Source organism: Triticum dicoccoides, chromosome 2B (assembly GCF_002162155.2).
Source record: "Triticum dicoccoides isolate Atlit2015 ecotype Zavitan chromosome 2B, WEW_v2.0, whole genome shotgun sequence".
NCBI classification, from domain to species: Eukaryota; Viridiplantae; Streptophyta; class Magnoliopsida; order Poales; family Poaceae; genus Triticum; species Triticum dicoccoides.
The window spans coordinates 573602681-573626303 of NC_041383.1; the positions used below are offsets into that span (position 1 = coordinate 573602681).

The window sequence follows — 23623 nt, forward strand, 5'->3', positions numbered from 1 at the left end:
CTCTTCAGCCGGCCAACTCCCTACTGAGGGAGCCATGGAACTGCTCGGCCACGCCCTCGAGGTGCTCCCCCATCATCCTGTCGTCGGCTGCTGCTCCGGGCCTGCCTCCTCTCAGCTCCCGTCGCTGGAAATTAGCGGCACCACCAGCTCCCCCGTCTCAAAGTCCCCAATTACCAGAATACCAGGTGCTTGCTCCCAGATCTGCACTATATACACAATTTTTGCTTGATTGTGCAGATTTGTAAAAATTTCGATTTGGAGACGAGTTAGAATAACCTTGTGAATTATGGCTAACCTTCCAAGATGCAGGCAAGGAAGGCCTGATTGTTGCTGAAGCCGAGCTCATAAACGTCTCACGTCATGTGGTTCTGTGCTATTCTGAATCTTCTTCTCTGAAGTGTGTGGTTTCAGTTGCACACAAAAAATGTGTTGCGCTTGCAGTGCGTACCAATTTCACGGTTTACCGATGTGTATACGTGTTCATTTGATTTCACTCCAGTTTACCGATGTACATACGTGTTCATTTGATTGCACTTCAGTTTACCAATTCTTTTTACTGATCCAAGTTCAACATAATGTATGTATTGTGCCCTCCAAACCTGAAAATTCCTACTAATTTGACCTCACAAGTAAAGTAATGATGAATCAGGAACTTCATCTAATCCTCACGCTAAATAGCATACTCCTTATGTTACTATTCTTTACTAATGAACCAGGACCTTCATTTAATTCTGACCCAAGATAGCATGCTCCCTCTGTTACTATTATTTTTTTAATGGCTGGCCAAATGAGCTGCAGGAGCAAGAATTGCAGGATCAAAACAAAAACCCGAGGAAGAATATAATGTCAGTGTGATTTGTTGCCAACGCCAATTCTCCACTGGAGCTCTATGTGCAGCAACAGAAAGTATGACTTCATCATGAAAACATCTTGATCCTTCTTTTTTCGTACTACTATTCTATAGTAACAAAACACACCATCAAGTTCCCAGGATATCTTGGTCATTTTTCTGTTCTGTAAAACAGAACATGTTTAAAGGATTATCAATTGTGGCTGAAAACCTGCACATCCTTTGCTCATATAGAAAATGGAGTTTAGCCTTACAAAGAAGAAGCGGAAAAGAAACTCAGAAGTCCACTTTATGCTCCTCTGTCTGTATGTTTACAACTTGCAAGTGGCCTGATTTTATCAGTTGTTGATAGATGAAAGACCAACCAATTTATGCCTAACATTTGTATCTCTACATTTATGCACTACCATTATAGAGCTCAAGGCATCAGCTACACCACCAAGTAGGTCAAGAAGTTTGCCTATGGTGAGTGCATGTTGGGTTATGTGTTCACGGCTTTGTGCGCGACACCTGTGTGCTGTTTCGCCTCGGTTGTTTTTCTGCCGTCCTGCAGTGTTGAAGGTGTTCCGGGAGACACTGGTTGGCCTGCTAAACTTACTTACCTTTTCTATTTGTTGAGACCAAATTTTGAGAATTAAACTGGCAGTGAATTCAATATGATCTGAGACATCTATAACCTTTGTGCAGGTCTGACATGAGCAATGCCGGTCTTCTGAGATTGAAAAGGTGTTTCGTGAAGCAACAATCATGCTATCAATCAAATTTAATGGCTACTACAGCGGCCGAAAGGAGGACGGCGGCCTCCTGATCCAGCAGGCCTGGAGGCGCTCAGCCAGGGCGTCAACGCGCTCTGTCAGCCTCCCCATGATGCGCTCACCCGCTGCTCTATCCGGCGAGCACCGCCATCCTCTGGGCGCCGACAGGCGAGTAGTGCTTGCCCAGCTATGCGTCCAGGCTACGGAAGGCGTGGGGCTTGCTGGGCAAGTAGGTTGCGCCCACTCCATCAGGATGCCCTCCCCCACTGTGAGTGTTAAGTGACTAATCATGCACATCCATTTAAACAAAGATTCGGAAAATTGTTTGATTCACTAATTAATCAACCAGTAAAGGACCAATTGTTTAATCCCACTAGCTAGACACTCATCCATCCTATCCAGTGAGTTTAAATTGATTAATCTTGCACATCCTTAAATTATGAAGAGTAAAGAATAGATTTTGGTGTTGGAGGAGCAGCCAGCAAGTGCAGTTTGCAAACCAAATGCAGTTTCTGTGGAGAACATTGATTTGCGACCTCAGCTCAGCCCTATTGAACGGATTAATTACTCTTCGAAATAGGATTTAGCCCATAATAGTAATTCCACTCCAATATTGGACGAAGTGTTGATTGAGCTGAGAAATTTACTTGACGATGAAAGGAACGGCTTGCTTCAAAATTTGCAAATTAACCTCTCCAAGCTCTCAGAAGAGAAGCAATAATGTGACTCCCAGGTGTCTCTCTGAGAGAAAAGCTGGAGATGCTTTGGCGGTGACAAAATAAAGGGAAGTAATTGCTATGGACGCCAGCCAGTCAGGTGTTCCTCTTAACCCTTCTTTTGTACTCCTATAGATAGGAGATGAAAGGAGAAGGATGAAGAAGTCAAGCTATTGGAGAGGTCAATTGAGGAGCTTGAAAGTACTTTATTTGCTCTCAAAAGTAGCTTTATTCAGTTTGAGTGAATTTTGTGGCCTAACTGTTGTAGCTATTCATTTTTCCATGCATTCTGAATGTTAGTACACACCCATGTTGGTATAGAACTCCTGTTGTTATGCCTGCGTTATGACAACAACTTTCCCAGATTTTTTTTTGCATAAACATACATATGTGGACTAAACTCTTTCCCTTATTTTTTGTTACTTGCTCAGCCAATACATATGTATGCTAATATAGTTATTTTCATATATTTCTAATCCCTGAAAACACAATACAAATTCTAAAAGAAGTTATTTTTTGTAATTAAAATTGCTAGCAATGACCTTAGTGTTTTACGTTATGAAACATCTTATGATCTAAACACCATGCACCTGCCTGGAAACGCACATTAGCATTGACCATGAATGAATTTTTCACGAAGAAAAGAGAGCCTGATTCTTGGGTTTTTTTCTCCCGTTGCAACGCACGGGTCCTTTTGCTAGTAATAATAAAGCACGGATTGAATCTTTGGGTTCACCGTCGTGGCTTTTTTGCATAAAGGTCCGTGTGCTTTTTAGTATTTGACCCGCAGTCCATGGATAAGTGAAAAACGATTCGTTATTAATTAGGGTCGGGTCAACGCGGTGGCACGGCAGCGCGATGCAGAACGGCGGCAGCGGCTGGAGCTTGCAGGGGCCGGATCTGTGCGTGGTAGGGGCTGGGGAGGTGGATCCGGAGGCGGGCGGCGTGGCGAGGATCGCCGATGACGACGAGGAAGGCCGGAGCGCGGCTTCCCGGGCGGGTTCATGGCATCCACGACTATTGGGCAGAGGGGAGACAAGGAGGCGAGGGAGAGAAGAAGGGACAAAGGAAAAGCGGTGCGGAGAGAAGAAGGCCGGAGCTCGCCGGAGCCGGGCGATGGCGGACGGGCGCGGGAGACGGAGGGAAGGCCGGAGCTCGCCGGAGCCGGGCGATGGCGGACGGGCGCGGGAGACGGAGGGATCCCGTGCGGGGGCTGGTTCCGACGACCACTGCTGCGTGGCCGCGGGAGGACAGCACGCGCCGTCGCGCCGGAGCCGCCCAGGTCTCCTGTGTCTCTCCCCTTCCCCCCTTGCTCCTCTCTCTCTCTCTCTCTCTCTCTCTCTCTCTCGGAGCTCTTATCATCTCACCGCCGTCCTTCGTTTACAGGAGCAACCATGGATGCTCCGCGTTCAAGGTGTACAAGGCCGATTTGGAGTGGTTCCCTCGCAAGCTCCTGCTATTCCCCACCTCTCGCGATGTTCTGCATCTAGATTGTTTTCTTCAGTGGCAGGAAGGTGAGTGGGATGACCATATGTCAGGGAGTGTTTGGTTTAAAGAGAGATCACTGGGGATGAGTTCACGACCATGTTCCTGCTAATTTTTGGCAATATGGTTCAGAGAGTGGTAACTATTTGGTCAAACAAACATCTTCCTGTCTTGATATGCCTTTTTATTTTTGGTTATTTGTGAGAACTTTTAGTACATGTCTTTGTCATAGCTAGAACTTCTGACAACTTTGAAGCAAGAATGTTCAGAGAAATTGTTCCATGGAATAGCTAAACGATAATACTATTATTGGTTTATGATAGTTTGCACATGCATACAGAAATAGATATATTCAAGCCTGTAATGGCTAACAGCCAAAAGTATGAATCTATTCTTGATACTCTTTTCCCCTTCTCTTAAAATAATCATATACAAATTATAAGCTTTCTAACATCTGCATATTTCAGGTTTCCAAGGAGGTACAGAAAGCGAGGTTCAAACAATTCAGTGCAGCAGCAGCAACACCTCCAAGGTGAGAAATAGGTTCCTATTTATCCTTCTTTGATAGCTGTGTTCCTCTGCTGGGCATCGACCATGATCTCCATGTCGCCACTAAGGCCATGGCTCCTGGGATCGAGGACGCTGGGCTCGCATGGTCTAGGCCACTATTGATTTGTTTCTCTTGGTTTATGGCCTCTTTCGCCTATGGTCGGATCTGCGCGTCCGCGTCCACAGGAGGACTAGGATCTGGCTGTGCTCCACGACTATCACAACCAAGCCGGGGAGCACCAGAGATCACAACTTGAAAATTTTAACTGCAATATTTGTTGGTCAGTGTCCTCATCTGAAATTGTTCGTAAGGTAGTGCTTTATTCTGTATAGCATCCTTGGAAGATTGTGTGGTGTGATGCTTGGGTGTAGAGCCTTTTTTGTTATTCTGTATAGCAAAGGGAAATAGCCTCAGGCCCTCAGTTTGGTATAGCAATGGGGGTGATCCTTCGTTGGAAGAAACATTGGTGTGAAACAGATAGACTTACTGTTTTTTTATACTATACTAGCATAGTGTTGGTTGTTAATTTTAAGTGTATCAGCAGTTTTTTCAGCCAATGAAGTTATGCTCACGACATGGAGAACTTCAAGGACAACCTGCCTGAACAGTTTCTACCTGATTAGTGAACTAGGCCATTTACTATACAAATAGTTATTTTGTTGCAAGTTACGCCGTTGCTTCTAAATACTACACTTTTGGTTGTATTTAGCAACTAAGAATGACACAAGCAGCCGCTAAAACATTCGAGCAATGCCCAAGGTTAGTACAGGAAGCATAGTTGTTTGCTTTAGTAGAAATTATATTCCTTTTTTCCACTACTGTGAACATGGACGTGAGTAGGTAATTGCTCCTAAAAGAAACCTAATTAATGTATTGTTGAACCTAATTTTGAGATGATTTTTATTCTGCCATTGTACAGTGCACATTAGCATCGTCTAAATACACATGTCTCTGGGGTTTCTTTTTGGTGGCAAATTGATTCTTGCAATCATGGTGGAAAGGCCAGCAATAAGGCACTCTACACTGATGAAATTTGCATAAGTATTCCTCTTTGTGATAAGATTTCACCAAAAGTTTCAACATTAAGATGTTTACTTAGTTAAATCCTGAACTGAGGCACCCACCCATACATGTATAAGCTCCAAAAAATAAAACAATTTGCAAAGAATTTTTCAGCTTTCGGGCTATAAGCGTTAGACATTTTCATAAGAAATGCTGAATGTTAGTATCAATTGAATCAATTTGACCTTACACGCAGTGCAGGTATTGTTAAATCTGTAGTTGTAATTTATTCACCTGTAACTTGATTTTCTTTTCACTTCTCTTTTTATAAATTCATGTAGTCGGCTATAATAATGATATTTTTTTTCTTTTGAGAGAGAAATTGTGTGTCTGCTCTGGTTTTAGTTTTAACGTCAGCTCGTTACAATCCGTAACTACTTGTAGACTACTTCATCCGGATGGGTTTGCAACTTTGTGTATAGACTGCTTCAACACTTCTATTTTCTATAGGACTTGGATTAATAATCTCCAACAATATGGTCATGCTTCTTATATTTACTTTCAGTTCTAAATACATTTATGTTTTTCTCTATGTTGTACTACTAAACTATGTGTGCTAAAGTAAACATAAAAATATGACGGGGTGGTGGTTTCAGCCATAGAAAGAATTGATTTGGAGAACAAAGGGAATTTTTGGCGGACGAAGAACTCGCTCGAGATGCTCCAGTGATGATTTTATATAGCGTTTTATCTAAACCTGGGTTCCTTCTTTCAGACTGGGTGGTGCCCTATGATGTGAAGCCGGTGTAATAACTTTTTCATTTGGCATCGGTGGTGATGTGACAACCTTTTAGACAATTTGGCACCTGTAACACAGTGGAAGACCTCATACGAGCTGGTTGCCTTCCTGGTAGTTGTTGCGGGTTCTGAATTAAGTGTACAACTATGTTTAAAACGCCATGATCAGAAGCTGTGGTGGGTGTACAGATTGACTCTTATTACATGACTATTCCTAAGATTGATTCTGATTGGGTTAGGGGCATGTGATTTTGTTCTCCCGGTGCAACGCACGGGCCCTTTTGCTAGACAGATCACCATATACAATTAGAGCAACTGCACCAGCTTACTGCTCCACGATTCAACATATACACGTATCCGGTTTGTGACTTAGAGTCATCCAGATCTGTGTCGAAGCTAGCGTCGACGTAACCCTTTACGACAAGCTCTTCGTCACCTCCATAGACGAGAAACATGTCCTTTGTCCTTTTCAGGTACTTCAGGGTATTCTTGACCGTTCTCCAGTGTTCCTTGCCGGGATTACTTTGGTACCTTCCTACCAAACTTACGGCAAGGTTTACATCAGGTCTGGTATACAGCATGGCATACATAATAGATCCTATGGCTGAGGCATAGGGGATGACACTCATGTCTTCTTTATCTTCTGTCGTGGTCGGGCATTGAGCCGAGCTCAATCTCACCTTGCAATACAGGCAAGAACCCTTTCTTGGACTGATCCATATTGAACTTCTTCAATATCTTATCAAGGTATGTGCTTTGTGAAAGACCTATGAGGTGTCTCGATCTATCCCTATAGATCTTGATGCCTAATATGTAAGCAGCTTCTCCAAGGTCCTTCATTGAAAAACACTTATTCAAGTAGGCCTTAATGCTGTCCAAAAGTTCTATATCATATCCCATCAAAAGTATGTCATCTACATATAATATGAGAAATGCTACAGAGCTCCCACTCACTTTCTTGTAAACACAGGCTTCTCCATAAGTCTGCATAAACCCAAACGCTTTGATCATCTCATCAAAGCGAATGCTCCAACTCCGAGATGCTTGCACCAGCCCATAAATGGATCGCTGGAGCTTGCATACCTTGTTAGCATTCTTAGGATCGACAAAACCTTCCGGCTGCATCATATACAGTTCTTCCTTAAGATAGCCATTAAGGAATGCCGTTTTGACGTCCATCTGCCATATTTCATAATCATAGTATGCGGCAATTGCTAACATGATTCGGACGGACTTCAGCTTCGCTATGGGAGAGAAAGTCTCATCGTAGTCAACCCCTTGAACTTGCCGATAACCCTTAGCGACAAGTCGAGCTTTATAGATGGTAACATTACCATCCGCGCCCGTCTTCTTCTTAAAGATCCATTATTTTCTATCGCTCGCCGATCATCGGGCAAGTCTGTCAAAGTCCATACTTTGTTTTCATACATGGATTCTATCTCGGATTGCATGGCTTCAAGCCATTTGTTGGAATCTGGGCCCGCCATTGCTTCTTCATAGTTCGAAGGTTCACCATTGTCTAACAACATGATTTCCAGGACAGGGTTGCCATACCACTCTGGTGTGGAACATGTCCTTGTGGACCTACGAAGTTCAGTAGCACCTTGATCCGAAGTACCTTGATCATCATCATTGATTTCCTCTCCAGTCAGTGTAGGCACCACAGGAACATTTTCCTGAGCTGCACTACTTTCTGGTTCAAGAGGTAGTACTTCATCGAGTTCTACTTTCCTCCCACTTACTCCTTTCGAGAGAAACTCTTTTTCCAGAAAGGATCCGTTCTTGGCAACAAAGATCTTGCCTTCGGATCTAAGGTAGAAGGTATACCCAATGGTTTCCTTAGTGTATCCTATGAAGACGCATTTTTCCGACTTGGGTTCGAGCTTTTCAGGTTGAAGTTTCTTGACATAAGCATCGCGTCCCCAAACTTTTAGAAACGACAGCTTAGTTTCCTTCCCAAGCCATAATTCATACGGTGTCGTCTCAACGGATTTAGACTGAGCCCTATTTAAAGTGAATGTCACTGTCTCTAGAGCATATCCCCAAAATGATAGCGGTAAATCGGTAAGAGACATCATAGATCGCATCATATCCAATAGAGTGCGATTACGACATTCAGACACACCGTTACGCTGAGGTGTTCCAGGCGGAGTGAGTTGTGAAACGATTCCACATTTTCTTAAGTGTGTACCAAATTCGTGACTTAAATATTCTCCTCCACGATCTGATCGCAAGAACTTTATCTTTCAGTCATGTTGATTCTCTACCTCATTCTGAAATTCCTTGAACTTTTCAAGGGTCTCAGACTTGTCTTTCATCAAGTAGACATACCCATATCTACTTAAGTCATCAGTGAGAGTGAGAACATAACGATATCCTCGGCGAGCCTCAATGCTCATTGGACCGCACACATCAATATGTATGATTTCCAATAAGTTGGTTGCTCGCTCCATTGTTCCAGAGAACGGAGTCTTGGTCATTTTGCCCATGAGGCATGGTTCGCATGTGTCAAATGATTCATAACCGAGAGACTCTAAACGTCCATCAGCATGGAGCTTCTTCATGCGCTTGACACCAATGTGACCAAGGCGGCAGTGCCACAAGTATGTGGGACTATCGTTATCAATCTTACATCTTTTGGTATTCACACTATGAATATGTGTAACATTATGTTCGAGATTCACTAAGAATAAACCATTAACCAGCGGGGCATGACCATAAAACATATCTCTCATATAAATAGAACAACCATTATTCTCGGATTTAAATGAGTAGCCATCTCGCATTAAACGAGTTCCAGATACAATGTTCATGCTCAAAGCTGGCACTAAATAACAATTATTGAGGTTTAAAACTAATCCCGTGGGTAAATGTAGAGGTAGCGTGCCGACGGCGATCACATCGACCTTGGAACCATTCCCGACGCGCATCGTCACCTCATCCTTCGCCAGTCTCCGCTTATTCCGCAGCTCCTGCTTTGAGTTACAAATATGAGCAACGACACCGGTATCAAATACCCAGGAGTTACTACGAGCACTGGTAAGGTACACATCAATTACATGTATATCACATATACCTTTAGTGTTGCCGGCCTTCTTGTCCGCTAAGTATTTGGGGCAGTTCCGCTTCTAGTGACCCTTCCCTTTGCAATAAAAGCACTCAGTCTCAGGCCTGGGTCCATTCTTTGACTTCTTCCCGGCAACTGGCTTACCGGGCGCGGCAACATCCTTGCCGTCCTTCTTGAAGTTCTTCTTACCCTTGCCTTTCTTGAACTTGGTGGTTTTATTAACCATCAACACTTGATGTTCCTTTTTGATTTCTACCTCTGCTGACTTCAACATTGAAAATACTTCAGGAATAGTTTTCACCATCCCCTGCATATTGTAGTTCATCACAAATCTCTTGTAGCTCGGTGGGAGCGACTGAAGGATTCTGTCAATGATCGCCTCGTCCGGGGGGTTAATGTCCAGCTGGGACAGGCGGTTGTGCAATCCAGACATTTTGAGTATGTGCTCACTGACAGAACTATTTTCCTCCATCTTACAACTATAGAACTTGTCGGAGACTTCATATCTCTCGACCCAGGCGTGAGCTTGGAAAACCATTTTCAGCTCCTCGAACATCTCCTATGCTCCATGTTGCTCAAAACGCTTTTGGAGCCCCGGTTCTAAGCTGTAAAGCATGCCGCACTGAATGAGGGAGTAATCATCAGCACGTGACTGCCAAGCATTCATAACGTCTTGGTTCTCTGGGATGGGTGCTTCACCTAGCGGTCCTTCTAGGACATATGCTTTCTTGGCAGCTATGAGGATGATCCTCAGGTTCCGAACCCAGTCCGTATAGTTGCTGCCATCATCTTTCAGCTTGGTTTTCTCTAGGAACGCGTTGAAGTTCATGTTGACATGAGCGTTGGCCATTTGATCTACAAGACATTTTTGCAAAGATTTTAGACTAAGTTCATGATAATTAAGTTCATCTAATCAAATTATTTAATGAACTCCCACTCAGATTAGACATCCCTCTAGTCATCTAAGTGTTACATGACCCGAGTCGACTAGGCCGTGTCCGGTCATCACGTGAGACGGACTAGTCATCATCGGTGAACATCTCCATGTTGATCGTATCTTTCATATGACTCATGTTCGACCTTTCGGTCTCTTGTGTTCCGAGGCCATGTCTGTACATGCTAGGCTCGTCAAGTTAACCTAAGTGTTTTGCATGTGTAAATCTGTCTTACACCCGTTGTATGCGAACGTTAGAATCTATCACACCCGATCATCATGTGGTGCTTCGAAACAACGAACTGTCACAACGGCCCACAGTTAGGGGGAACACTTTCTTGAAATTATTATGAGGGATCATCTTATTTACTACCGTCGTTCTAAGTAAACAAGATGCAAAAACATGATAAACATCACATGCAATCAAATAGTAGTGACATGATATGGCTAATATCATATAGCTCCTTTGATCTCCATCTTCGGGGCTCCATGATCATCTTCGTCACGGCATGACACCATGATCTCCATCATCGTGTCTCCATGAAGTTGATCGCCAACTATTACTTCTACTACTATAGCTAACGGTTTAGCAATAAAGTAAAGTAATTACATGGCGTTAAATCATTGACACGCAGGCCATACAATAATTAAGACAACTCCTATGGCTCCTGCCGGTTGTCATACTCATCGACATGCAAGTCGTGATTCCTATGACAAGAACATGATCTCATACATCACAATATATCATTCATCATTCATCACAACTTTTGGTCATATCACATCACAAAGCAATTGCTGCAAAAACAAGTTAGACGTCCTCTAATTGTTGTTGCATCTTTTACGTGGCTGCAATAGGGTTCTAGCAAGAACGTTTTCTTACCTACGAAAAATCCACAACGTGATTTATCAACTTCTATTTACCCTTCATAAGGACCCTTTTCATCGAATCCGCTCCAACTAAAGTGGGAGAGACAGACACCCGCTAGCCACCTTATGCAACTAGTGCATGTCTGTCGGTGGAACCTATCTCACGTAAGCGTACGTGTAAGGTCGGTCCGGACCGCTTCATCCCACAATACCACTCAAGCAAAATAAGACTAGTAGTTGCAAGAAAGTTGACAACATCTACGCCCACAACAGATTTGTGTTCTACTCGTGCAAAGAGAACTACGCATAGACCTAGCTCATGATGCCACTGTTGGGGAACGTTGCAGAAAACAAAATATTTCCTACGGTTTCACCAAGATCAATCTATGAGTTCATCTAGCAACAAGAGAGAGGAGTGCATCTACATACCCTTGTAGATCGAGCGGAAGCGTTCAAGAGAACAGGGTTGAGGGAGTCGTACTCGTCGTGATCCAAATCATCGGAGATCCTAGCGCCGAACGGACGGCACCTCCGCGTTCAACACACGTACGGTCAGCGTGATGTCTCCTCCTTCTTGATCCAGCAAGGGGGAAGGAGAGGTTGATGAAGATCCAGCAGCACGACGGCATGGTGGTGGATGCAGCAGGGATCCCGGCAGGGCTTCGCCAAGCGTCTGCGGAAGGGAGAGGTGTAGCAAGGGGGAAGGGAGGCGCCAAGTGCAAGGGTGCGGCTGCCCTCCCTCCCCCCTCCATATATAGGGTCCCCAGGGGGGCACCAGCCCTAGGAGATGGGATCTCCTAGGGGGGGCGGCGACCAAGGGGGGTGCCTTGCCCCCCAAGGCAAGTGGAGGCGCCCCCTCCCCTAGGGTTCCCAACCGGTGGACCCCCGGGACCCTTCCGGTGGTCCCGGTACAATACCGGTGACCCCCGAAACTTTCCCGATGGCCGAAACTCGACTTCCCATATATAATTATTTACCTCTGAACCATTCCGGAACTCCTCGTGACGTCCGGGATCTCATCTGGGACTCCGAACAACTTTCGGTTTGCTGCATACTAATATCTCTACAACCCTAGTGTCACCGAACCTTAAGTGTGTAGACCCTACGGGTTCGGGAGACACGTAGACATGACCGAGACGGCTCTTCGGTCAATAACCAACAGCGGGATCTGGATACCCATGTTGGCTCCCACATGCTCCTCGATGATCTCATCAGATGAACCACGATGTCGAGGATTCAAGCAACCCCGTATACAATTCCCTTTGTCAATCGGTATGTTACTTTCCCGAGATTCGATCGTCGGTATCCCAATACCTCGTTCAATCTCGTTACCGGCAAGTCACTTTACTCGTACCGTAATGCATGATCCCGTGACCAGACACTTGGTCACTTTGAGCTCATTATGATGATGCATTACCGAGTGGGCCTAGAGATACCTCTCCGTCATACGGAGTGACAAATCCCGGTCTCGATCCGTGTCAACCCAACAGACACTTTCGGAGATACCCGTAGTATACCTTTATAGTCATCCAGTTACGTTGTGACGTTTGGTACACCCAAAGCACTCCTACGGTATCCGGGAGTTACACGATCTCGTGGTCTAAGGAAAAGATACTTGACATTGGAAAAGCTCTAGCAAACGAACTACACGATCTTGTGCTATGCTTAGGATTGGGTCTTGTCCATCACATCATTCTCCTAATGATGTGATCTCGTTATCAATGACATCCAATGTCCATAGTCAGGAAACCATGACTATCTGTTGATTAACGAGCTAGTCAACCAGAGACTCACTAGGGACATGTTGTGGTCTATGTATTCACACGTGTATTACGATTTCCGGATAATACAATTATAGCATGAATAAAAGACAATTATCATGAACAAGGAAATATAATAATAATCCTTTTATTATTGCCTCTAGGGCATATTTCCAACAGTGTGGTGTGATTTTTTCGCCGCTTCTGGCGTGTTTTAAATAGAGAGAGGGCGATCGGAGCCAGTCGGCATTGTGTTTAATGATGATGGGTGGCTCGTGAACGGACGCGTGGCCGAGTAGGTTTATTGGCACATGCACAGATTTAATGGAGGAATACGTGTAGTCTGTAACCGTTTGAATGCGGCAAGGAGGCGTGTTCAACTGAGAGTTTCAGGAGGCGGCACTCTCGGGCCGGTGCAACGCTTCAATGCTGGTAGTGAGAGGTTGTGTCCGAACTGCACCGGCGTCAATGCAAACCGGTCGCTCTACAACGGCATATGAATGCGAGCAGCTAGCGCCGTGTGGGAACGCACGAGGGCGCGGGTCGATTTTTTTGGTGAGCCAGTGCAATCGGACGTGGGCATGGTAGTGGTCCGGACGCACGCAGAGCCCCCTCCCCCCCAAAGTTTGTCTCCGGTTTGGAGAAAAAAGTGTCTTCGGACCGCAGAGCGGACCGATACATGACCACGTTGGGTGGCACAACACATCCGGACCGCACGGTCCGGACGGTTACTGGTGATTCGAGAGTCGTTGTTGGAGATGCCCTAAGAGCAACTCCAACCGGGCGACCCAAATGGACGCGCGGTTTGTTCGTTTTTTGTCCGTTTGGTTCGTCTTGGCGGACGGGCGCGTCCACTTTTTCATATGGGTCGACTCGAGCGCCCAACGGGAGGCCGACCCAAATTTGCGCGCGTAAAAAAAGGACACACACATGGCACAGATAATCATAATACAAAATTAATTTACCACAACTGGTCGGCCAACCGTTGACCAAAGTCCACTTAAAACTTAATTAAACATTAATAAAAACTAAAAAAAGTTGATGCGCTCCTCCACCAGCCTTCACTACTGCCAGTGCTCTAGGTACTTGGCGTCATGCGCCGGCGTGGCAGCAAGCCAAACGGGGGGCTGCCTGAACTCTCAATGCCACTGCGCTTGGTGCACTAGGATGTGCAGACACTGCCGACCGGACCGGGCAGGCGCCGGCGGTGGAGGAGGAGGAGGAGGAGCATGGGAGGAGGAGGAGACGCCGGGGGTGTGAAGGAAATATGCCCTAGAGGCAATAATAAAGTTATTATTTATTTCCTTTATTCATGATAAATGTTTATTATTCATGCTAGAATTGTATTAACCGGAAACATAATACATGTGTGAATACATAGACAAACAGAGTGTCACTAGTATGCCTCTACTTAACTAGCTCGTTGATCAAAGATGGTTAAGTTTCCTGGCCATAGACATGAGTTGTCATTTGATAAACGAGATCACATCATTAGGAGAATGATGTGATTGACTTGACCCATTCCGTTAGCTTAGCACTTGATCGATTTAGTTTGCTGCTATTGCTTTCTTCATGACTTATACATGTTCCTATGACTATGAGATTATGCAACTCCCGATTACTGGAGGAACACTTTGTGTGCTACCAAACGTCACAACGTAACTGAGTGATTATAAAAGTGCTCTACAGGTGTCTCCGATGGTACTTGTTGAGTTGGCCTAGATCGAGATTAGGATTTGTCACTCCGATTGTCGGAGAGGTATCTCTGGGCCCTCTCGGTAATGCACATCACTATAAGCCTTGCAAGCAATGTGACTAATGAGTTAGTTGCGGGATGATGCATTACGGAACGAGTAAAGAGACTTGCCGGTAACGATATTGAACTAGGTATTGAGATACCAACGATCGAATCTCGGGCAAGTAACATACCGATGACAAAGGGAACAACGTATGTTGTTATGCGGTTTGACCGATAAAGATCTTCGTAGAATATGTAGGAGCCAATATGAGCATCCAGGTTCTGCTATTGGTTATTGACCAGAGACGTGTCTCGGTCATGTCTACATAGTTCTCGAACCCGTAGGGTCCGCACGCTTAACGGTCGGTGACGATCGGTATTATGAGTTTATGTTTTTTGATGTACTGAAGGTAGTTCGGAGTCCCGGATATGATTACGGACATGACGAGGAGTCTCGAAATGGTCGAGACATAAAGATCGATATATTGGATGACTATGTTTGGACTTCGGAAGGGTTCCGGGCAAGTTCAGACAAATACCGGAGTACTAGGGGGTTACCGGACCCCCCCCCCCCGGGAGTGTAATGGGCCTATTGGGCCTTAGTGGAGAAGAGGAGGGGCGGCCAGGGCAGGCCGCGTGCCCCCTCCCCCTCTAGTCCGAGTTGGACAAGGAGGAGGGGCGGCGCCCCCCTTTCCTCCCCCCTCTCTCCTCCTTCCTTCTCTCCTACTCCTACTCTTGGAAGGGTTGGAGTCCTACTCCCGGTGGGAGTAGGACTCCCCTTGGGGCGCGCCTAGGAGGGTAGGACCGTCCCCCTCCTCCACTCCTTTATATATGGGGGAGGGGGCACGCCATAAACACACAAGTTGATCATTGATCTTTTAGCCATGTGCGGTGCCCACCTCCACCATAATCCACCTCAGTCATATCGTAGCGGTGCTTAGGCGAAGCCTAGCGTCGGTAGCTTCATCAACACCATCATCACGCCGTCGTGCTGACGGAACTCTCCCTCGAAGCTCTACTGGACCGTGAGTTCGTGGGACGTCACCAAGCTAAAAGTGTGCAGACCGTGGAGGTGTCGTACGTTCGGTACTAGGATCGGTCGATCACGAAGACGTACTAAGCGGTAGCGATAGTCATAGTCGCAATAGTTGGCGAGACGACAATGATGCTTAGATGGAGATCAAGGTGTCAAGCCGGTGACGATGGTGATCATGATGGTGCTTTGGAGATGGAGAACAAAGGCACAAGATGATGATGGCCATATCATATCACTTATATTGATTACATGTGATGTTTATCCTTTATGCATCTTATTCTTCTTTGATTGACGGTAGCATTATAAGATGATATCTCACTAAATTTCAAGGTACAAGTGTTCTCCCTGAGTATGCACCGTTGCCAAAGTTCGTCGTGCCAAGACACCACGTGATGATCGGGTGTGATAAGCTCTACGTTCACATACAACGGGTGCAAGCCAGTTTTGCACATGCAGAAATACTCGGGTTAAACTTGACGAGCCTAGCATATGCAGATATGGCCTCGGAACACTGAGACCGAAAGGTCGAGCTCGAATCATATAGCAGATATGATCAACATAGTGATGTTCACCATTGAAAACTACTCCATTTCACGTGATGATCGGACATGGTTTAGTTGATTTGGATCACGTGATCACTTAGATGATTAGAGGGATGTCTATCTAAGTGGGAGTTCTTAAGTAATATGATTAATTGAACTTTAATTTATCATGAACTTAGTACCTGATAGTATTTTGCTTGTCTATGTTGTTGTAGATAGATGGCCCGTGCTGTTGTTCCGTTGAATTTTAATGTGTTCCTTGAGAAAGCTAAGTTGAAAGATGATGGTAGCAATTACACGGACTGGGTCCGTAACTTGAGGATTATCCTCATTGTTGCACAGAAGAATTACATCCTGGAAGCACCGCTGGGTGCCAGGCCTGCTACAGATGCTGCTGATGATGTTAAGAACGTCTTGCAGAGTAAAGCTTATGACTACTCAATAGTTCAGTGTGCCATGCTTTGCGGCTTAGAACCGGGACTTCAACGACGTTTTGAACTTCATGGAGCATATGAGATGTTCCAGGAGTTGAAGTTAATATTTCAAGCAAATGCCCAGATTGAGAGATATGAAATCTCCAATAAGTTCTATAGTTGTAAGATGGAGGAGAACAGTTATGTCAGTGAACATATACTCAAAATGTCTGGGGTATAATAATCACTTGATTCAACTGGGAGTTAATCTTCCGGATGATAGTGTCATTGACAGAATTCTTCAATCACTGCCACCAAGCTACAAGAGCTTTGTGATGAACTATAATATGCAAGGGATGGATAAGACAATTCCCGAGCTCTTCGCGATGCTAAAGGCTGCGGAGGTAGAAATCAAGAAGGAGCATCTAGTGTTGATGGTCAATAAGACCACCAGTTTCAAGAAAAAGGGTAAAGGGAAGAAGAAGGGGAACTTCAAGAAGAACGACAAACAAGTTGCTGCTCAGGAGAAGAAACCCAAGTCTGGACCTAAGCCTGAGACTGAGTGCTTCTACTGCAAAGGGACTGGCCACTGGAAGCGGAATTGCCCCAAGTATTTGGCGGATAAGAAGGATGGTGATACGTCTCCAACGTATCTATAATTTTTGTTTGTTCCATGCTATTATATTACCCCTTTTGGATGTTTATGGGCTTTATTCTACACATTTATATCATTTTTGGGACTAACCTACTAACCGGAGGCCCAGCCCGTATTGCTGTTTTTTGCCTATTTCAGTATTTCGAAGAAAAGGAATATCAAATGGAGTCCAAACGGAATGAAACCTTCGGGAGCGTGATTTTTGGAACGAACATGATCCAGAGGACTTGGAGTGCAAGCCAAGAAGCAGCCGAGGCGGCCACGAGGGTTGAGGGCGCGCCCACCCCTACAGGGCGCGCCCCTATCTCGTGGGCCCCTCGGGCGGCCACTGACTTACTTCTTCCTCCTATATATACCCACATGCCCCGAAAACATCCAAGGAGCCAACGAACAACAATTTCCACCGCCGTAACCTTGTGTATCCGCGAGATCTCATCTTGGAGCCTTCGTCGGCGCTCCGCCGGAGGGGGAATCGACCACGGAGGGCTTCTACATCAACACCATAGCCCCTCCGATAAGTGGTGAGTAGTTTACCACAGAAATTCGGGTCCATAGTTATTAGCTAGATGGCTTCTTCTCTCTTTTTGGATCTCAATACCATGTTCTCCCCCTCTCTTATGGAGATCTATTCGATGTAACTCTTTTTGCGGTGTGTTTGTCGAGATCCGATGAATTGTGGGTTTATGATCAAGTTTATCTATGAGAAATATTTGAATCTCCTCTGAATTCTTTTATGTATGATTGAGTTATCTTTGCAAGTCTCTTTGAATTATCAGTTTGGTTTGGCCTACTAGATTGATCTTTCTTGCAATGGGAGAAGTGCTTAGCTTTGGGTTTGATCTTGCGGTGTCCTTACCCAGTGACAATAAGGGTTGCAAGGCACGTATTGTATTGTTGTCATCAAGGATAAAAAGATGGGGTTTATATCATATTGCATGAGTTTATCCCTCTACATCATGTCATCTTTCTTAATGCGTTACTCTATTCTTATGAACTTAATACTCTAGATGCATGCTGGATAGCGGTCGATGTGTGGAGTAATAGTAGTAGATGCAAGCAGGAGTCGGTCTACTTGTCGCGGACGTGATGCCTATATACATGATCATGCCTAGATAATCTCATAATTATTCGCTTTTCTATCAATTGCTCGATAGTAATTTGTTCACCCACCGTAATACTTATGCTATCTTGAGAGAAGCCACTAGTGAAACCTATGGCCCCCGGGTCTATCTTTTATCATATAAGCTTTCAATCTACTTTTATTTGCATCTTTACTTTTCCAATCTATATCATAAAATACCAAAAATATATTTATCTTATCATACTATCTCTATCAGATCTCACTTTCGCAAGTGGCCGTGAAGGGATTGGCAACCCCTTCATTGCGTTGGTTGCGAGTTCTTTGTTTGTTTGTGTAGGTGCGTGGGACTTGTGAGGAGCCTCCTACTAGATTGATACCTTGGTTCTCAAAAACTGAGGGAAATACTTACGCTACTATTGCTGCATCACCCTTTCCTCTTCAAGGAAAACCAACGCGAGCTCAAGACGTAGCAATAAGGATTTCTGGCGCCGTTGTCGGGGAGGTCTTCGCTCAAGTTAAGACATACCAAGTACCCATCACAAACTCATCTCCCTCGCATTTACATTATTTGCCATTTGCCTCTCATTTTCCTCTCCCCCACTTCACCATTGCCGTTTTATTCGCCCTCTTTTTCCCAATCTGCTCTCTTTTTCGCTTGCCTTTTTCTGTTTGCTTGTGTGTTGGATTACTTGTCGCGATGGCGCAAGATAATACCAAATTGTGTGATTTCTCCAATACCAATAATAATGATTTCCTTAGTACTCCGATTGCTCCTCTTAATGATGTTGAGTCTGTGAAATCAATACTGCTTTGCTGAATCTTGTTATGAAATATCAATTTGTCGGCCTTCCTAGTGAAGATGCCGCTACTCATCTAAACAACTTTGTTGATTTGTGTGATATGCAAAGAAGAAAGATACGGATAATGATATTGTTAAATTGAAGTTATTTCCGTTTTCACTTAGAGATCGTGCTAAAGTTTGGTTTTCGTCTTCGCCTAAGAATAGTATTGATTCTTGGAACAAGTGCAAAGATGCTTTTATCTCTAAGTATTTTCCTCCCTCTAAGATCATCACTCTTAGGAACGATATTATGAATTTTAAACAACTAGATCATGAGCATGTTGCCCAATCTTGGGAAAGAATGAAATTGATGATTCGCAATTGCCCTACTCATGGTTTGAATTTATGGATGATCATACAAAATTTTTATGCCGGATTGAATTTTGCTTCTAGAAATCTTTTAGATTCGGCCGCGGGAGGCACGTTTATGAAAATTATGTTAGGAGATGCTACAAAACTTCTTGATAATATTATGGCTAATTATTCTCAATGGCACACCGGAAGATCTACTAGTAAGAAAGTGCATGCTATAGAAGAAATTAATGTTTTGAGTGGAAAGATGGATGAACTTATGAAATTGTTTGCTACTAAGAGTGATCCTATTGATCCCAATGATATGCCTTTTTCTACTTTGATTGAGAATAATAATGAATATATGGATGTGAATTTTGTTGGTAGGAATAGTTTTGGAAACAATGCTTATAGAGGAAACTTTAATCCTAGACCATTCCCTAGTAATTCCTCTAATAATTATGGAAATTTCTACAATAATTCTTATGGTAATTTTAATAAGATGCCCTCTGATTTTGAGAATACTGTGAAAGAATTTATGATCTCTCAAAAGAATTTTAATGCTTTGCTTGAAGAAAAATTGCTCAAAGTTGATGATTTGGCTAGGAACGTTGATAGACTTTCACTTGATGTTGATTCTCTTAAATTTAGATCTACTCCTCCTAAGCATGATATCAATGAGTCTCTCAAAGCCATGAGAATTTCCATTGATGAGTGCAAGGAAAGAACCGCTAGATTGCGTGCTAAGAAAGATTGCTTTGTAAAGGCGTGTTCTTCTAGTTTCAATGAAAATAATGATGAAGATCTTAAAGTTATTGATGTGCCCCCTATTAGATCTTTATTTTGCAATATGAATCTTGATAACAATGAGGCTGGAGATGAGTCAAATTTAGTTAGAAGGCGTCCCAATAATTCGGAGTTTTTAGATCTTGATGCTAAATTTGGTAAAAGTGGGATTGGAGAGGTCATGACTTTAAATAGCATTGAACCCACTATCTCGGATTTCAAGGAATTTGATTATGATAATTGTTCTTTAGAAGGTTGTATTTCCTTGTTGCAATCCATTGTTAATTCTCCTCATGCTTACAATCAAAATAAAGCTTTTACCAAACATATCGTTGATGCCTTGATGCAATCTTATGATGAAAAACTTAATTTGGAAGTTTCTATACCTAGAAAACTTAATGATGAGTGGGAACCTACTATAAAGATTAAAATTAAAGATCATGAGTGTTATGCTTTGTGTGATTTGGGTGCTAGTGTTTCCACGATTCTGAAAATTTTATGTGATATTCTAGGTTTCCATGATCTTGATGATTGCTCTTTAAATTTGCACCTTGCGGATTCCACCATTAAAAATCCAATGGGAAGGATCAATGATATTCTCATTGTTGCAAATAGAAATTTGGTGCTCGTAGATTTTATTGTTCTTGATATACATTGCAATCTTTCTTGCCCTATTATTCTTGGTAGACCTTTCCTTAGAACGATTGGTGCGATTATTGATATGAAGAAAGGGAATATTAGATTCCAATTTCCATTAAGGAAAGGCATGGAGAAATTTCCAAGAAAGAAAATTAAATTACCTTATGAATATATCATGCGAGCTACTTATGAATTGAGTGCCAAAGATGGCACTACTTAGATCTATGTTCGCTTTTATGCCTAGCTAGGGGCGTTAAACGATAGCGCTAGTTGGGAGGCAACCCAATTTTATTTGTGTTTTTTGTTTTTGTTTCTATTTAGTAATAAATTTTGCATCTACCTTCTGTTTAGATGTGTTTTTATGTTTTAATTAGTGTTTGTGTCAAGTAGAACCTATAGGATAACCTATGATGATAGTTAATTTGATTCTGCTGAAAAACAGAAACTTTGCGCGCACGAATTTAGTTTTGTTAAATCACAGAAAGGTGATTTTGCGTTGATTCGTTTTGCTGTAGATCAATAGACAAATTGTCCAGGAGTTCCTATTTTGGTAGGATTTTTAGAGTTCCAGAAGTTTGCGTTAGTTACAGATTGCTACAGACTCTTCTGTTTTTGACAGATCCTGTTTTTCGTGTGTTGTTTGCTTATTTTGATGCATCTATGGCTAGTATTAAGTGGTATGAACCATAGAGAACTTGGAATACAGTAGGTTTAACACCAATATAAATAAAGAATGAGTTCATTACAGTACCTTATGTGGTGGTTTTGTTTTCTTTCGCTAACGGAGCTTATGAGATTTCCTGTTGAGTTTTGTGTTGTGAAGTTTTTAAGTTTTAGGTAAAGATTTGATGAACTATGGAATAAGGAGTGGCAAGAGCCTAAGCTTGGGGATGCCCATGGCACCCCAAGACATTCAATAATAGCCAAAAGCCTAAGCTTGGGGATGCCCCCGGAAGGCATCCCCTCTTTCGTCTTCGTTCATTGGTAACTTTACTTGGAGCTATATTTTTATTCGCCACATGATATGTGTTTTGCTTGGAGCGTCGTGTATGATATTAGTATTTGATTCTTAGTTTTCCAAAATCATCCTTTCTATACACAACTTTTGGGAGAAGCCCACTGGATTGAAATTTATTAGAATACTCTATGTGCTTCACTTATATCTTTTGAGCATGATAGTTTTCGCTCTAGTGCTTCACATATATATTTTAGAGCACGGTGGTGGCTTAATTTTGTAGAAATTGCTATTCTCTCATGCTTCACTTATATTATTTTGAGAGTCTCTTAGAACAGCATGGTATTTGCTATGGTTATAAAATTGGTCCTAGAATGGTAGGCATGCATCCAAGTTCGGTATAATAAAAACTATCATAGAAAGTGAATTGGATGCTATGATCAATTTGATACTTGATAATTGTTTTGAGATATGAAGGTAGTGATATTAAAGTCATGCTAGTTGGGTGATTATGAATTTAAAGAATTCTTGTGTTGAAGTTTGTGATTCCCGTAGCATGCACGTATGGTGAACCGCTTTGTGATGAAGTTGGAGCACAATTTTATTTATTGATTGTCTTCCTTATGAGTGGCGGTCGGGGACGAGCGATGGTCTTTTACTACCAATCTATCCCCCTAGGAGCATGCACGTAATACTTTGTTTTTGATGACTTGTAGATTTTTGCAATAAGTATATGAGTTCTTTTGACTAATGTTGAGTCCATGGATTATACGCACTCTCACCCTACCACCATTGCTAGCCTCTCTTGTGTCGCGCAACTTTCGCCGGTACCATACACCCACCATATACCTTCCTCAAAACAGCCACCATACCTACCTATTATGGCATTTCCATAGCCATTCCGAGATATATTGCCATGCAACTTGCCACCGTTCCGTTTATATGACACGCATCATCATTGTCATATTGCTCTTTGCATGATCAAGTAGTTGACAGCGTATTTGTGGCAAGGCCACCTTCATAATTTTCATACATGTCACTCTTGATTCATTGCATATCCCGGTACACCGCCGGAGGCATTCATATAGAGTCATATCTTGTTCTAAGTTTTGAGTTGTAATTCTTGAGTTATAAGTAAATAAAAGTGTGATGATCTTCATTATTAGAGCATTGTCCTAGTGAGGAAAGGATGATGGAGACTATGATTCCCCCACAAGTCGGGATGAGACTTCGGACTTTACAAAAAAAGAGAAAGGCCAAAAGAAAAAAAAGATTGAAAAGAAAAAAAAGAGAAAAAAATAATAATAAAATGAGAGAAAAGAAAGAAGGGACAGTGCTACTATCCTTTTACCACACTTGTGCTTCAAAGTAGCACCATGATCTTCATGATAGAGAGTCTCCTATGTTGTCACTTTCATATACTAGTGGGAATTTTTCATTATAGAACTTGGCTTGTATATTCCAATGATGGGCTTCCTCAAAATGCCCTAGGTCTTCATGAGCAAGCGAGTTGGATGCACACCAACTTAGTTTCTTTTGTTGAGCTTTCATACATTTATAGCTCTAGTGCATCCGTTGCATGGCAATCCCTACTCACTCACATTGATATCTATTAATGGGCATCTTCATAGCCCGTTGATACGCCTAGTTGATGTGAGACTGTCTTCTCCTTTTTTGTCTTCTCCACAACCACCATTCTATTCCACATATAGTGCTATGTCCATGGCTCACGCTCATGTATTGCGTGAAAGTTGAAAAAGTTTAAGATTACTAAAGTATGAAACAATTACTTGGCTTGTCATCGGGGTTGTGCATGATTAAATACTTTGTGTGATGAAGATAGAGCAACAACCAGACTATAT

General features: G+C 43.2%; 1 protein-coding gene across 7 annotated transcripts; it reads left to right on the forward strand.

The window, feature by feature from the left end:
* The first annotated feature begins 3196 nt into the window (after positions 1-3196).
* Positions 3197-6386, forward strand: LOC119364949. 7 transcript variants are annotated; one of them, XM_037630526.1, is made up of 5 exons: positions 3202-3603; positions 3708-3835; positions 4274-4338; positions 4542-4636; positions 6134-6386. In XM_037630526.1, the coding sequence occupies exons 1-4, from the start codon at positions 3283-3285 to the stop codon at positions 4610-4612; spliced, it is 585 nt and encodes a 194-aa protein (XP_037486423.1). In that variant the 5' UTR covers positions 3202-3282; the 3' UTR covers positions 4613-4636; positions 6134-6386. The 7 variants fall into 7 exon arrangements, 4 of the variants coding, with proteins under 4 accessions (XP_037486421.1, XP_037486422.1, XP_037486424.1 ...); XR_005175235.1 differs by having other exon boundaries at positions 3203-3603; positions 4542-4667; XR_005175233.1 differs by having other exon boundaries at positions 3199-3835; positions 4542-4667.
* The last annotated feature ends 17237 nt before the right edge of the window (positions 6387-23623 follow it).